Consider the following 17,172-nt stretch of genomic DNA (forward strand, 5'->3'; position numbering starts at 1 on the left):
GCCACATATCCTTGTCTGCGCTGCTTGGGGCTATTTGCTTTCTACTCTCGTTGATGTAGGGAAATAAAAGAAACACAGAAACATGGAAAATAAGCAGGAGGTGCTAAATAGGCTGGCGATCTGCACTATTCTAGCAATACATGGCGCGCCTATTACTGTTTGCCTAAAGCTGGTCTCTCTTTTAGCATTCCGGGCAATGGAGAATGCTTCGAGTATAGCAGATTTATCAATATGGGTAATAATGTAAGGCATGATGATCGCAGTCAAGATAATCAGCCGCTGCATGACTAGCTCCGCCTGACACTCTCCGATGATATTAGAAAGAAAAATGATGGGTCGTCTCGATGGCATATATAGAGCAAAAACAATTTACACTCTCCCATAATGGTATGCCGGGTGCGTTCAAATTGAAACATTTCCTCCGGGTAATAAATGAATTCATAAAGTCATGATATTCATGTGACGACACATCTCCTTGGAGGCTGCCTGTGGTCTAACCTAGATGTATAAGTTGTCGATATCAATGCATGCGGCAGATCATCTTCGATGGCAATGATAAGTACACTAAGCAACGGGTAATCACCTAAGTGCATCCAATGGCAGGTCCAGCTGATAATATGTGACGGGTCAGTACTCGATGATTCTCTAGGTCGACACTCTAAGTATATTAGGACTCCTCGATTATCTGCATACTCTCAACTATAATTCGCCTGCTCTCACATGATATATGCAGCATTGGATGAATTAAATAATCGTACACACATACAGGCGAGAGAGCGGATTGTATATTCTTAGGTGTTATGTATTCACAATGGCTCCCCCAGGGTATTCCGACCACAATTTAGAAAGTAAACCTTGTATCGTCGCGATCTATATATGTATATCTGACAACCTAGAGATATTAGTCTCAATTCCCCTGCAAGGTCAAATAGATCCTGATTCAACTATATTGTGTAAAAAAAAAACTATTAGTGCGCCTATGTGAGAAATAAGTATATGAAACAAACTGAAGTAGAAAAAACTTCACAATTAATATGAGGTTAACTATGTAATGTTGATATGAGGAACAGCTAGTGAGTACTATATAGTTTATAACTATATTATATATATATATATATATAAGATGCCTGTAAACTCACTGGAGACTAGAATATTATTGGGAACTCATAGAGATATCATGGGGGATAATCAAAAATAAATCAATAAAAATAAACAAACACCACAGAGTACAACAAGGCATCTATAATCTCAGCACAATAAGCACCATGCAGACACAGAGGATACACCTCTAACCCACAACAACACCATGCAGGCCTGTAATCTTCTGCATGTTCACTGTGTGTGTGTGTGTGTGTGTGTATGTGTGTGTGTGTGCGTGCGTGTGCCATGTTGGCTTGTGTCTGCCCCTGCCCCCCACCAGCCTAATAAGACATTGCTTCCTAGTGCAAACAGCTGCATTGGGGTTGAAATTTATGTAAATATTTTGAAAGGGACACTGGCTCAGAAATTCATTTGCGCCGGCTCAGACGTAAAGCTCACCCCTCTGATTATTTTCAATTTATTTGCAAATCAAGACCCAAAGAGAACACTGAAGGGCTTGTGGATTTTAACAAGGGTGTGAGCAGCTCTACATATATAGCTGGACTGGACGTGTGTGTATGTTTTGGTTTTGTTTTGTTTTGTCTTAAGATTTTTTTTTCTTTGATGTTATTACATGCCTCACAGCAGCCTCGACATTTTCTTCCTTGGGTCGACTTGATATTGTGGTCAACACTGCTAATATTGCAAAAGGGAGCAGATGTCCCAGATCCTGCACGGCTTCCCTGGGGACCACCAACCCTATTAGAACAAATGTGTTCGGCTATTGTAAATAGGCACGTTTGCCTCAGCCCGTCCTATTACAGCCGACGCATGATCAATAGGCTGATAACACAGAAATCTGACTTTCCCTCGACTTTTTTTTTCTTTCTTCGTGTTAACAACACACAGAAACCCGAGGTGCGAATTTTGAAGTGTTATTAACTACATTTTGATTAGAGGGATTTTTTTTTTTCGCGAAATACTCCGAGATAATTAAAATTATTTTAAGGATCGTCCAGAAATCAATGCAGATGGTAATTTCAGGCTTATCCCAGGTATGCACAGGAAAGATAAGAATGATTAAATCCACCGGCGCATTAATGAGTATGAGATGTAAAATAATCCTAAAAGGCATGGCAGAGTTGCTGCAGGAGAAGCCAAATGTCAAGTGCCATTTTATTTTATAGAAGACCCCCCCCCCCCTTTTTTTTCTTTTTAAAGGGACACGGTTCTTTCTTATCCAAACTGAGCCTTCAGAGCCTCTAAGATCTCATAGAGCAACACAAAGCGCACAAGAGCAGCCTGTACAGACAGACGGATTTGTGGCAAGAACACAGGTTGTCCATCTAAGTTGATTTCAGCATGAAACTTGTAAAACCCTTCCCTGTCACAGCTATTTGAAAATTCATTCCAGCAATTGTGAAATTTACTAATTATTAACACATTTTTTTGTGTGTTGTGTCATGTCTTCCATGAAGTAAAGGTTCGAGCAGTTTTTTTTTGTTTTTGTTTTTAATATATAATAATCTATAATCGATGTATGCGAGAAACAGTAAATAGCACAGATCTACATTTAATTCAGTCACCGGGCGCAGTAAAAGGGATCAATTTGTGTCTAATCTGACTCAGTTTACTTGGATATAATATGGAAAATAAACCGATATGATGCCTGTGATGGAAGCTGCTGTAAAAACATTTGGTTAGTCATTTAGCTTGGAAATGAGAGGCTTATTTCTGAAGACGCTGATTTAGGCTGCAGCTCGCATGCTGCAAATGAGACTCTCAATATTATGGCCATAATTAATTGCGCAAATTTGTTTCTATTAAATAAAACTAACACATACTGAGAAAACTCTATTAGCCTTAATTAAGCTTGATATCCTAATTTAGGAAATGTGTCGTTGAAAACAAGGCGTTTTGGTAGATTTTTTTCTCTGTCTTCCTCCGATAGTGAAAAAGCCCTACCAGCTTTCTGCCTTTGGGCTGCTTTTCCTCCTCTGAGAGTTGGAAATGAGAAATGGAAATGGAAATACCAGGAGGTGCTAAATTAGCTGGCTGATCTGCACTTATTGCCGCATACAGGCCCCTATTACTTTGCCAATCTGTGTCTCTCTTTTAGCATTCCGGGCATGGAGAAGCTTCGAGATAGCAGATTTATCAAATGGGAAAATGAATGCATGATGATCAGTTAAATTGAAAATCAGCGTCTGCATGACAGCCCGACCTGACACCTCCGTAATTAGAAAGAAAAATGATGGCGTCCGATGCATAATAGAGCAAAAACAATTTACACTCTCCCATAATGATCCGGCGTTCAAATTGAAAATTTCTCCGGGTATAAATTGAATTCATAAAGTATGATTCATGGACGACACATCTCCTGGAGGCTGCCTGGGCATATCGATTGATAGTTTGTCTTGAATCATGCAGCGTGCAGCTCTCAGGCAAGAAAAGCTTAACTACTTAAGCAAATCGCTAATTTCACCTTAAGGCCACCAATGTGCAGCCAGCGATACTCCTATTCAGTGTGCTAATGAATTATGGATGAACTGGGCATACGTCCCAAATAGCCTAAGAGTAGCATGGAAAAATACACACCGAAGAATCTTAAGGGTTATTTCAAATTGGCCCCGGTTATCCCACAATTTAGTAAATAAACCTTGTATCTCTGGATTTCTAAAGAACTGACAACCTAGAAGAATTTAGCAATTTCCCTCTTGCATAGTGTCAAAAGTATTCCTGATTCAACAATGGAAAAAAAAACATTAGTGCTATTGTGATGAAATAAGTATAAAAACAAACTGGAAGTCCCCTCAAAACTTCACAATTAATATGAGGTTAATATGTATATATATCTAATACCCATATAAAGCCCATATGACTGGCCGCCTATACTAATCACGTAATTTTATATATATATATAATAAATGCCTGTAAACTCACTGGAGACTAGAATATTATTGGGAACTCATAGAGATATTCATGGGATAATCAAAAATAAATCAATAAAAATAAACAAAACACCACAGAGTACAACAACTTTGGCATCTTTTATTCCCAGCACAATAAGCACCAATGCAGACACAGAGGATACACCTCTAACCACAACAACCACCATGCAGGCCTGTAATCTTCTGCATGTTCAACTGGTTCGCATACTGTGGTGTGATTGTGTGTCGGACTGTAATTTTGTGTGTGTGTGTGTGTGCGTGCGTGTGCCATGTTGGCTTGTGTCTGCCCCTGCCCCCCACCAGCCTAATAAGACATTGCTTCCTAGTGCAAACAGCTGCATTGGGGTTGAAATTTATGTAAATATTTTGAAAGGGACACTGGCTCAGAAATTCATTTGCGCCGGCTCAGACGTAAAGCTCACCCCTCTGATTATTTTCAATTTATTTGCAAATCAAGACCCAAAGAGAACACTGAAGGGCTTGTGGATTTTAACAAGGGTGTGAGCAGCTCTACATATATAGCTGGACTGGACGTGTGTGTATGTTTTGGTTTTGTTTTGTTTTGTCTTAAGATTTTTTTTTCTTTGATGTTATTACATGCCTCACAGCAGCCTCGACATTTTCTTCCTTGGGTCGACTTGATATTGTGGTCAACACTGCTAATATTGCAAAAGGGAGCAGATGTCCCAGATCCTGCACGGCTTCCCTGGGGACCACCAACCCTATTAGAACAAATGTCTTCGGCTATTGTAAATAGGCACGTTTGCCTCAGCCCGTCCTATTACAGCCGACGCATGATCAATAGGCTGATAACACAGAAACATCAATGTAAAGCGACAGAACAATGAGGGATATCATCGAACATCTATCTTAATATAGCCCTGCTACAAGGGACCCTGACAAAGTGGAGAGAGAGGGAGAAGAAGAGGAAGAAGAAGAAGGGGGGGTAAGAAAAAAAAAAAAAAAAAAAAAAAAAAAAAAAAGCTCATGAAAATGCCTCCCCACGAATCTCCATCCCCTATCCAATATGCACAAACACACACACTCCCAGCTGCCGGGGCTATTATTTTCCTATTTCAATTTGACACCCAGGCCTTTTCATGCTAATTCTATTATTCTTGGAAGTTTATGTGATTTCATATCACTAGAAATCGGTAATGTATTATAACCCCCTTTGAGCTAAAATAAACTGAATCCCCCTGCAGTAGCCACCGGGAAAATAATTACTTTCATATCAAAACTCTGCAGGAGTTGAGCGGGTCCTTTTCGCCTCGGGCTCGTAACCTCATTTCAGTGGGGGCTTATAGATGAATAAATTTGTTAAGGCAATATACAAAGTACAACATGAGATTTCTTAAGAAAGCCCTTCCTACTGTACTAGTGCACTGTATGTGCTGCTATTTAAGGTCTCACACGGTTTGAGGTGCTTGTATACAATAGATTTATTTAAGAAAAACCTTACATATATAAATAGTATAATACCTTTTTACAGCTCTTGAGGATTTTTGTTGGTCTCGTGGTCTTGTGTGTGTGTGTGTGTGTGTGTGTGTGTTTTGTTTGTTTTTTTGACAAGTTATCACACATTAAAGGATATCTAGAGACTCCTGACTCACACACACATACACACTCGCAGAGAGAGAGAGAGAGAGACAGAAGAGGGAGAGTGAGAGAGAAAGAGAGAGAGAGAGAGATAGAGCACACCATTGTCAAAAAATATCAGCAAAGGGGAAAAACCTAGAGATTAGATGCAAAGATGTAGTTTCTGGTTAAGCTTTGGCCTAATGAAAGGTGTCGTTTAGAGGCTATATCAGTATGTTTCTGCATTTTTTTTTACCCCCAGGGATTTATTCCATGTCGACATCTTCTTTAGAGTCTGTCTTTGTTTCTGCTGGACTGTCACTGAGGACAGACTCGGGGTGGTCGGGGTGGTCCTTGCTCTCTAAATGCTCTTTTCTGTCTGCATCGACAGACTTAATGAGTTGTGGACTGTGTTCGTGGGCGAAAGTCGAATCGCTGCAAATAACAGAGGTCTGAGTACTTTTGCCAGTGGAAAAGGCGGCCCTGGACGGGCTGGTGTGCGGTGAACTGGTCTTGTCCTCTGATCCCACCTGTCCTTTTTGTGTGGCGTCTGCAGAGTCCGGCGAGCTGCTCCTACATCCCGCAGAGCTCGCAGAGACGCTGCAGCGGCCACTGAGCTGGTTTCTCTCCGCCGGTGTGTCACTGTAAGAGTTTGATGCTGCTGCTGCTGCTGCTGCTGCTGTTGTCTTCAGAGCAGTTTGAGGAACAATGAATCCAAGCGGCTGTGTGATGGGATAGAGCAGGAAGTGTCCTTTCCCTATCAAAGGCCGTGAGGACGGTAAGGCCGCGGGGTTGCGTCTCGGTCTGGAGTCCGAAAGGAGGCTTTCGACGCTGAAAGGGTTGAGTTTCTGCAGGCTGGAGGCTCTGTTATTGTTGGAGCACAGGCTTGACCGGTGGCTGGCGTCGGGCGAGTCCAGCTCGGATCCGCCAGCATCCAGGTCCAAGTGTCTTTGGTTCTGGTTTTGGGTTTGGAGAGGGTGAGGTGTTTGGTCGCAGCTCGACGGCGTTTGGCTTCCCCCGACAGAGTCAAAAGGCGGGCCTGTGGTGTGGTCACTGTCGGTGACATGCGACACTCCGCTGTCGCTGTCTGATCCCGGGGTGTGAAATAAATCCCCAGACATGAGCTTGTTCTGGGACTTGAGCAGCCGCCGCTCCTGCTTCCGCTTCTTCTTCTCCAGCCTGTCCAGCTCTCTCCGGGCGATCTCCTCCGGGTCCATGGGCTCTCCGCTGCAGGTGGTGGGGTGGGCGTTGTGAGCAGGTCGACCTGGACCTTTCTTTGTGTTCTCCTTTTTCCTCCACTTGGCTCTGCGATTCTGAAACCATACCTGCACAGGGAGACAAAACACCTGAAAACACGTGTAATGTGCACCTCTGTCACTACAAGGGGAAAATTAATTAGAGCAGAATTTGTCTCTGTCTTAACTCTATGGTAATTAAATAAACAGTGGGGTTACATCTTGCTCTTGCTGTTTTGTATGCAGGCCTTTAATTAGGCCTTTCATTAAAAACCAATCTGTGCATCATGGCTAGAAAAAGTTGGGATGAAGAACAAAAGAAGCTTCGGTTTGACACGACAACTGAACTATTGGCCAGTTTCACAAGTTTTAATAATAATCTATTTCCAATGTAACAACTAAAACTTTGTGAGCTACCACTTCACCGTTTTCATCGACAGAAATGTCCTTATAGAAAAATAAAATTATAATAATCGATGAAATTGAACTATTATAAAGAAGGCTGCACTGAATATTTCTGGTCTTTGTTTATCCAGTATTGTCAATAAATGTGAGGAATATGAAGTCAATGTTTCTGACAAAATAATTTCAATAAAAAAAAATGTAAAATTCAAAATATCAACCAGTATTAAAGACTTTATTATTTTTCAAAATAAAGGAGCAATTAAAATTGATTTATTTGACTAACATAAACCATGAAAGGTCAGACAATACACACATGCAACGATCCTTTGGGTTATTTTAAAATTATTATCAAGTGTACATTATGACCCAAAATTCACTTTTGCTATATGAGGATTTTTTACAAAAATGAAAGCACTGAGTCGGCGCCATGAATAAAAGGAATAGAGATACACACACATAAGCTCAAAATCACCACTAAAAATATATGTAAAGGAACAAAATAAATATTTACCTGAACCCTTGATTCTATCAAGTCCAATCGGAGAGCCAGTGCCTCCCTCATGAACACGTCGGGATAGTGGCTCTCATTAAAAGCCTTTTCTAATTCCTCCAGCTGCCAACCAGTGAAATTTGTGCGAGTTCTTCGTCTCTTGCAACCAGGGCTATCTTTGTCTGGGTCCACCGAGTCTGACAGCAGGGTGAGAATAAATGTAAACAAAGGATAAATTATTTATTTATTTTATTAAAAACAAATACCACATTTTAACAGCATTTTAACAGGACGGGTTTCATGTGTTAGCAGACAATTTTGCAAACTTTAGAGCTATAGAAGGAGAATGCATTTGGAAATGTTGCAGTCTATTTGCACACATGCAGCCTGCAGCCTCTATCAAAGCTTTTCTGAATGAAGCGGGGATGCCTCAGATGTTAACACAAGCATTTCCTTGCTCTGGTGTTTTACTGACTGACAGGGACATTGTTTTTGCTTGGTTGCATCCTCAGCTTTCGGTGATCGAGATGAAATGCTCTCCCTGCTTCGCCTCTGTGTTTGTGAGGTTTGGCATGCCCTTTAAAAAACACCACCAAGAGGATAACTTGTACCGCAATATCCTGTCTTTGTTTCTGTCTGTTGTTTTTTTTTTTTTTTGTCTCTGTGCAACCAGCCAACCTTGATGAGAGGTTATTGTGCAGCATATAATGTGGCTTACCTGTCAGTTTGTACTGCTGATTATCTCCATTCATCCCGCAGCCCGAAGACAAGAGGGGGTTGGAATTACCCACTGAAGCCGTGCAGGAACCATTGAGTAATCCGTCTATTGAGAAAGGAACCGCGGACGCAGATTGAAGTTGATGCCCGGCTAATTCGTAAACGTGATGGTGGCTCAGATGGTACGGGAAGCCCACCATCCCGCCGAGAGAGCCTCCGAACTGGGCGTGAGGTGGATCCAGTATCCTGCTGTCCATCATCCCGCAGGCAGAAGGAAACGACGTCTGGAGGCCGGTGATGGGAATTTAAAAAGCATGCAGTGAGTGTGGCCAACGAGTAGGGGACATGATGTGAAGGGAGGGATGAGCTGTACTTTATCCACATGAACCTCCCAATAATTAGCCCAGGCTCTGGGAATATGAGACCCAATGAGAAGCGGTAATGGACTCTGACGTCAGAGACGCACTCTGCAAACGCTCCCCGTATCGATTGCTAATTAAAGCTGACATCCACCTCAATAAACAATATCAGAGCTGTCACAACAAGACAGGAGGGCTTTGATAAGAACTACATCGCAACTACACGGGGGACCCACCGGGAGGAAGGGCTCACTGAATCCCGGGAAGGAAAGGCTATGCAGGCGGATAGGTTAGGCCAGAGGCTCCCGGACTTTTTGTTCACGGGAGGACCTGCAAATAGCTGAATATTTAGACCAATTAGGCAAAAAAAAAAAAAAAAAAAAAAACCCAAAAGAAAAAACACACATTTTATCCAAGATAACGACTTAGCTATTTTTATAAGCCTTTTTAAAAATCTTTTTTGTGTATTCTTTTTTTTTGTGTATATTTGGATATTGGCACATTTCTTAAGGAGGTGGCAGAGAAAAGTGAAAGCTGATTTTTTTTTTCTTTTTTTTTTTTTTTTAAATGGAAATTTTAACTGATAATATATTGTTGGAATAAAATATTCCCCCCAGGGATGCCTGCGACCCTCTGTGGGCTGTGCGACCCTTCCTCGTCCCTGAGCCCCACTTTGGGAACCACTGAGTTGAGATAACCCCCTCCCCTCCCCTCCCCTCCCCTCCCATGTTAGTTATGGATCATGATTTAAATACATTAAACCTTTACAATCAGACAGGTTCACGTGCAGGGCGTAAAACAAATAGGGTGACTGTTGAAATATGGCTGTGTTTGAGGGGGAGCTGAGACATTGCTGAAGGCACAAAGCGAGAGTGAAACTATAATATTTTACTGTTACAAGGCGAAAGCTTCAGTTACGAGCAACGCTGTGTTATGAGCAAAATATATGACCAAATAAAGGGAGGCTTCAACTACTATAGAGACTGGGACAATACAAGAGAAGAGAATAAAATAGAAAAAAAAAAAAAAAAGTAGCATACTCATATGTGCATTACAGGCACTCGCAACATTTCCTGTCAGGAAACCAAATTGGAAAGCTCCTCCACTTGTGCAACCCCATGCACTCAATATGTGACTCGCCTAAATCCTATCTGCTCATTAGGTTTTCAAATAATTAATTCGACTTTATTTATCCCAAGTCTGGCGCTGTCATAATGTTAATCAGAGTTGAAATTTCGCACCCCACTCACTCCCTGACCCTTGGCACCCGGATTGGCATGTTGTAATAACCTGAATCTCTCAACAGAAGCTGCGATAATTGTTACCCTATTAGCATGCAAATTGTTTAATTAATATTATTATGAGGAAGTATATAATCCGCTCGTCACTTGACCCCCAAGCCCAAATAACAACCCTCTGTATTTCAATGTGTAGCCCTACATTTTAATGAACTCCTCAGAAATGATCTCGCCTATTTATCCATCTTCCTTTTTAGCAGTCTCGTCTTTGAAGCACCCCCCCACACACACACACACACACCCTCACCCCACCCCTCCTCTCTCTGTATTTTAACTTTAATTCTAACGCACACGCGGACAAGATCTTATGAATAATTCCTCCCCATTCATTTTCTTTTTTGAACATCTAAAATTCAATAATTGCTTTTCGTCGATTCCAAGCATATATATAAGGTTGTCCCCAACTCGGGCGCGCACACGCAGGAGCTCAATGAAAAGCAGCCCTTGACACAGTCTCCAGAGACATTGCATTTAAATCCGTTTTTCTACAAGCGGGTGACATTGTCAGATTCTAGCTTTAATTAACCCGATAATAAGGCGAACAAGGCCAGCATTCAGTCGCTCTGTTGCCCTGCCTTGTTACCTTTTTATAACTGGCCCTTTTGGCAGCTGTTCAGAGGGGAAAGTGATAATAAATATATATATATATCTGTATGTATATATTTTCCCCTCATTGACAGTTCTGTGTCCAGTTTTTGGTTGCAGCAGGACACATGGTCTTTATTGCATTTATGAATTGTTGGTGTGAATCAATAAGAGCACAGGGCCTATAGACTAATTGATTAACTTTCCATCCAAAGAGAGAAATTCCAGGGCCAATAAATGGTGGAGGAGGCTGACAGATACACACCTCAACACATCTCACTGTTTTCCCCTTTACAAAAATACGTGCATCTTTTTCCATCACTTACAGAGAAAGTAAAGGAGCCCAACGTGTAAATGTGTGGGATTTCCAAACAGTTTTGTGTTAAAACAACTTGCCCTTTCCAAGATAGTGAAATATTAATACTTTATTACTTTGACATTTCACTGAATGTGACTATTTTCCACCACAAGGTTTAGTCAGATGTGACCCATCACCTCAAGCACAGTTTATAAGATAAACCAGCCTGTTCTCCCAGTAGAGATGCATGTAAATTCATTCTAAAGAATGACTGTATGACCAGTAACACACAATGAAGCCTGGAGAGTGTATCGTATCAGTGATAAGATGATGTTTATCTCTTAGAGCCACACACATTACTGTTGTTTTCTCCGCTGCTGCCTCATGTTAAATGCTTGTGTTAGTGTTGCACTAATCACTCCCACGAAGTTGACTGCTATAAGTCCACTACTGACCACAGTGATGAATGAGGCAGGGGCACTGATGGAGGACATGGGAAAGCCCCACCCCCACCCACTACAGCACAAACTCTCCACACACACTAATTCATATACTTGTACTCTAAGAGGTGCAAACATACAACAACTGTTACCTGCAAGCCCCTTTCTCTTGACTTTTGACATGCATCAAAGTTATGTTTTGCAGCTAAACAAGAAGAAATCAAGCACTTCCACTTGGACTTTATCTTCTCCCTTCCTAAATGAGTCTCTCTAATGCCAACTTTTTGTGTTGTTTGTCTGTTTGGCTGAGTCTCATAAGAGGATTTTGCAGCTGCATACTCACCTGACTCCAGATAACCAGATAAGTGAAATTCATATCATGAGTGCCAACATAATACGGGTGTTGAAATGATACACCCCACCCCACCCAACAACAACCCCCCCCCCCCCCCCCCCAAAAAAAAGACACAGGGCCTTATCAACATGCCCATCCAACACTGATGCCCACTTTAGCAGCACAGAATCAAATTCATTTTTAATTAGGCAGGCAAATTAATAGGCAGCAGTTTAGGAGTTTAATTACTCAATTAACTTCACGCACGTTAATTTTTAACTATCTAAATTAGGTTGCACATTATTCGATTTGATGATAATTATAGAATTAAATCTAAATTAATTGTTTTGGATGATTTGGATGAACTAGATGCAATTCCAATTAAACAGTAGAAAAAAAAAGAAGGTGGTTGCCATTTTAAGCTCGCAAATCCTTTGATTCGATTTTAAGCAAGAAAACTCTGCCTGGAAATTTTCCTCTGATCCTACAAATTCTCTCTCCCTCTAATCCCACAATTAAAAGTTTCCTCCCATCTAATTATCTGTAATTGTGCCGCTGTCAAAGTAGAATGGAGAAGTGAAAGCGATTGATTTGGACTTTTAATTCAGTTCATTTCTGATAGAAGAGAAAGTAATTCCCTTCAAATTACCTCATTCAATCCTGACACCCTAATGCCCTTCAAAATCTTTTTTTTTTTTACTCCCCAGCATTTATATATTAAAAATGAAGCTAGAATGACTAGTGCCTCCTAATAATAATAACCAAACTTCCATTAGAATAATAATTTCATTTCAATTAAAACTGACTTATCACCTTTGCTAAAACGTGCTTAATATGCCGAAAATTATCAATGCTTGAAGGAGCCCAAACTGGGGAGTCTAATTGTAATCAGCAAATCAGAGGTGCTTGTCGCTGCCGTGCCTTTGCAGAGAGGCAGTCTCGGAAATAGAACTAATTTACTCAACTCCCCCGGGAAATCCGCTCAACAGATTAACATTTTCAAAATATAGTAATGATATAATTTGAGAAATGGTGACGCCAATTTGTGAGGAGCCTTTGTGCAGAATAATTTGCATTTTTTTTTCCTCCCTTCGCCACCGCCTGCATTTTGCCCCCGTTAATTACAGCTCCGCAGATGAAGGGTGTGCTGTTTGACTCAGTGCTTATTATTCAACTTCAATCTAATAATTCAACTCTACAGGAATATATGAAGAAGAAGAAAAAAAGTGTTAGCCTATCCAAATTTTAAGCCATCCTCCATATAATCCCAAATGGGTTTGGATGGGTGAAAGTGTGAATAGGTGCATACATAGTCTGCCTGTCACTGTGGGTGTCTTGTTATTGCAGCTCATATAGCTTCTGTGCATGACTCTGTCTGTATATGTGTTCAGGAGAAATTATAGGTTTGTTTGGTTTTAAAGCTCCATGGACATCATCAAACTCCCTGCAACAACATCACAGCTTCCTCTGAGATAATAAATAAACTCCCCTGCCCTTCAGGTCACCTTCTACCTACATATTATAAAGGTGTATTAAACTGTGTGATGAATATACAATAAAGAGTTTCGTAAGAGTTGCATACCTAAACTTTGGAGACTCATCCAAGTCCATAAAGTTGAAACTAGGCCTGAGAAATGTAGCTATTTATTATCAGCAGACACTAACTAGTTGCTAGGCTTGTGTGGTTTATTTTGGCTGCAGCCAAATTGGAAGTGATGGCAGGATAGCCAGCAAGTCCCTCGCTGTTTCCTCACATTGCAAAGAGCTGGTAGAGAGAAAGAGAGAGTGGTGACTGTGCTCTGCAGCCCGGCCATCTGCCGCTGTACCAAAAAACAACAACAAAAAAAAGAAAGAAAACCCCAGAGATATTTACTGTAGCACTACACTGCAGCAAAGCGAGACACCATTTTCTGACACAAAAAGACACACTGGAGCTCATAGTGGACTTTTGAGATGCACGATCAACAAACTTCAGGCATATGTTTTACCACTGTTGTTGCTGCTCTTTCTCATGGCTGCAAAAACTGCATATTCTGGACATCGGTGGATGTTTTGTCTGATTGAGAGGCCCATCTCCTGAACATCAACTTCAGTTTTTTTTACATCTTCTGCAGAAAAAAAAAACAAAACAACCACACTACCACATTCGGCATCCTACACTTTGTGCAGTCAGTGACACACACACACATTATAAATGTGATGGGACACACCAGTGCTACCCACAGACCTTCAGGCTTTCTTGACCCTGCATTATGGATTCATCAAACCAAAATCTCAGAAGACCTGTTCTCAGTGTCCATAAAAAGACCTGTGGTGCCCTCTAGTGGCCGTTTGCCTTCCTTTGTGTATTCTATTCAGCCTGCCACTGTAGACAGACATGTGAACACAATAACCAAATGTTTACTGGGACAAATAACATGTGGCAGGGCAGACAAATCGTTGGAGAGGACAAACAACTCAGATTTATGCTTTTGTGTCTGAATCATCCAGTTCATCAGTCTTCTTGAGCGCTGACCTCTGCCCTGTTTTCCTGACCTCTGACCTCGATTCCTCTGCGGCAATCAATAAAGTGTTTTATTATTACCACCACGTAGATGTTATAGTCAAAGAAAATCATTCTGACTGTCCAATATTATCATAATACTTATTGAGTTTCCCTGTTTGAACCTCATATATCTGCAGTCAAAGCTGTTTAAAAAGAAAGTGTAGGAAGCACACACTGTACTGCAGGCCTAAAATAAGTCACAGATTCCTAATAGACACACACTCAAAAGTGGGTACGTAGCTCAAAATGTCAAGATTGACAAGACTGAAATTTCCTGGGCAGTGGACTTTGGTTTATGGACTGCACTTTTAAACATTTCCTTCATTGTTTTAAAGATAACTCCTCAGCTTATAACTAATCTGAAAAATAAAAGTATATTGAAAGTGTTTCAACAGCCCCTTCCTTCCTCTGTTGTTTTTTTTTTTTTTATATATATATATATTATTCAACCCCACTGAGAGATCGTGTAATCCTCTAATATGACTTGATAATCTGAAATTGCATCCTTAACAACAATCAAAGACAAGGTCTGGGTCTAGAGCGCGTGAGGAAGCTTCGGGGATGTGTTTGGAGGGCCAGGTGTTTTCCAGAGTGGTGCCATCTGGCCGTAGCATTAGCAGCTTATGAGGCAGGTGTTGCAGAACAGGAGAGAACTGTATGCTCTCTGTAACTGCCTCCGTCGGCTCCTGATGATGCGCTCTTCCATTACATTCAACATCTCAGAGGAGGAATATGTTGTAGTCATGTCATTTAAATCAGTTACTTTATTGATCCCCTCTTAATAATTTTGGTCCTTATGACCAGAATAAGGAGAGCAGTGGAAATCATCACTATCCCTCATAAATATCATATTTATACATTAAAGTTTATTCATATTTTTATTATATATATATATATATATATATATTGCTGAACCCTCAAATGTGCAAAAATATTGTAGGCTAATTGTATGCGGTTGTTGTGGCATTCATGTTTGAAATTCAACAATTAAAAACAAGATTTTCACCATGTACTGGCAATAAACATAGAAATAGACGCTTTATTTGCAGTGTGTTTAGCGTCGTCACTACACCCTTTGTGAGCCATCTGTATTCACAGTCCCTCCACAGCTCACTGAGCAGTTTGTAGAAGAATCCTGCTGCCATCAACTGGTAAAACCTGCAAAGACACCACTCAGCCTGGTAACATTAAACCAAGCAGTTCTCTGCTCTGAGAAATTAACATTTAAAGCCATCAGTTTGCAAGAGATTTAGCCTGTGTGCCATCTAAAACAATGTTGAGGTCAATTTCACCCCATTACACTCACTCATCTCAGAGTCCAAACTTAAATTCGAGAACATAATCTAAGATTTGCTCTCAGTAAATTGTCAAAAGATTGGATGATTGGACTTGATTTTAATAATTCATGTCAGACTGTGATGTTGGAATTATGTGGCTCTATCTCACTTTTTAATAAAACTGAGTTACACACATTTTCACAAAAGCCGAATATTACTTTGAACGACTCGTTCGGGAATAAATATTTCAAAAGACAGAAAGTACATAACTATTTTTCTGGATGGCATGTCAAATCTTCAATGAACAGTTTATCAGAGCTGCTGTCAACCCACTAGAGAACCTTATATTTCCAGGCTTACTAGACTGAATTTATTATGACTCCTATTAGGTCTAAATCAGCCCTCAACTTAGCTAAAGATACTGGTGGGCACATTTAAAATAACCGTTAAGGTAAGATAAGATGATAAGATCTTATTTAGGGGAAATTCACATGGAACAGTCTGAAGAGGTAGGAAACATAAAGACAAATAACTATTTAAAATAATAAATATAGCATTTAGTAAGTACTTTGTAAATTAATTCAAAAGCTATAGACACTGTACACATTACAATACTTAAACCATATGCATGACATTGATTGAGCGTTGTGTAGGAAGCTGTGCAAATATACTGTATATGTGCAGAAGAGTCTATAGTGCAAGAGAGAGAGTGCAATTTGTAAGTTTTCTTTGCCGCTGAATGTGGTTTCTTGCCAGGAGCAGGTGATTGTTGCTGTCAACAAGAGCTTCAACCATCACTGTTTTTATAATACAAGAGGTTATAATACACCCTCTGAGCAGCGCTACGTCTTCAGGACAGATTGGGGGCTACAGTGAGTTGCTATGGGAAAGCGACGAGACAGGCTGATATGAGCCCGGGCTAGCTGGTTAGCATGCTAACTTCAAGAGTCACACTGTGTATGTATTTTACACAATATTGTTAAAGTTGTATTGACATATTAGTGAATACAAAATATACGAAATATACAATGAGATCGCACCATTTTTGTGCAGAAGCCTGAAAATGATGTAGGGCTAGCTAAAATAGGGCTGTACAGTTAATTGAAATATTATTGAAATCACAATATGGTTAAGTGCAATATCCAAATTGCAGGAACTGTAACCTTTTGATAAAAGGTAAAATGTGTCACAACATACCATAATTAAGCATTGTAGTGCTACAGAGATGCCCTGGCCGACAAATGATATGCTCCAGACGTAAGGGAACATACATTACAACATACGTTGTTTGGTACGAACCTCAACAAAAAATCACATCATCATCATGTTTACATTGTTTTTCAGTGAAAGTGAAATGCAAAAATTACCATTCCCACTATAATCGTGACTCATATCGCAATATCTGTCAAAATAATCGCAATATTATCTTTCTTGCCTATCATTCAACCCTAACCCAAAATAGAATGGTTACTGTTCTTCATCCCTTTTGATTACAGTCACAACCCTTGTCTCATTTTTAAGCTGACACTTTAAATTTTACAACCAAAAAGTCAGAATGAATATAAACAATATTGAACCAA

At 40.4% G+C, this 17,172-nt stretch overlaps 1 protein-coding gene across 1 annotated transcript; it reads right to left on the reverse strand.

Moving 5' to 3' along the window:
* Positions 1 to 5,875: 5,875 nt before the first annotated feature.
* On the reverse strand, positions 5,876 to 8,716 carry uncx (UNC homeobox). The gene is made up of 3 exons (XM_022739692.1): positions 8,458 to 8,716; positions 7,761 to 7,936; positions 5,876 to 6,934 (listed from the first exon to the last, which is right to left on the reverse strand). Exons 1-3 carry the CDS (start codon positions 8,714 to 8,716, stop codon positions 5,876 to 5,878), a joined length of 1,494 nt encoding a protein of 497 aa, XP_022595413.1.
* Positions 8,717 to 17,172: the final 8,456 nt, after the last annotated feature.

Source organism: Seriola dumerili, unplaced genomic scaffold (assembly GCF_002260705.1).
Source record: "Seriola dumerili isolate Sdu_G_001 unplaced genomic scaffold, Sdu_1.0 BDQW01000044.1, whole genome shotgun sequence".
NCBI lineage: Eukaryota > Metazoa > Chordata > Actinopteri > Carangiformes > Carangidae > Seriola > Seriola dumerili.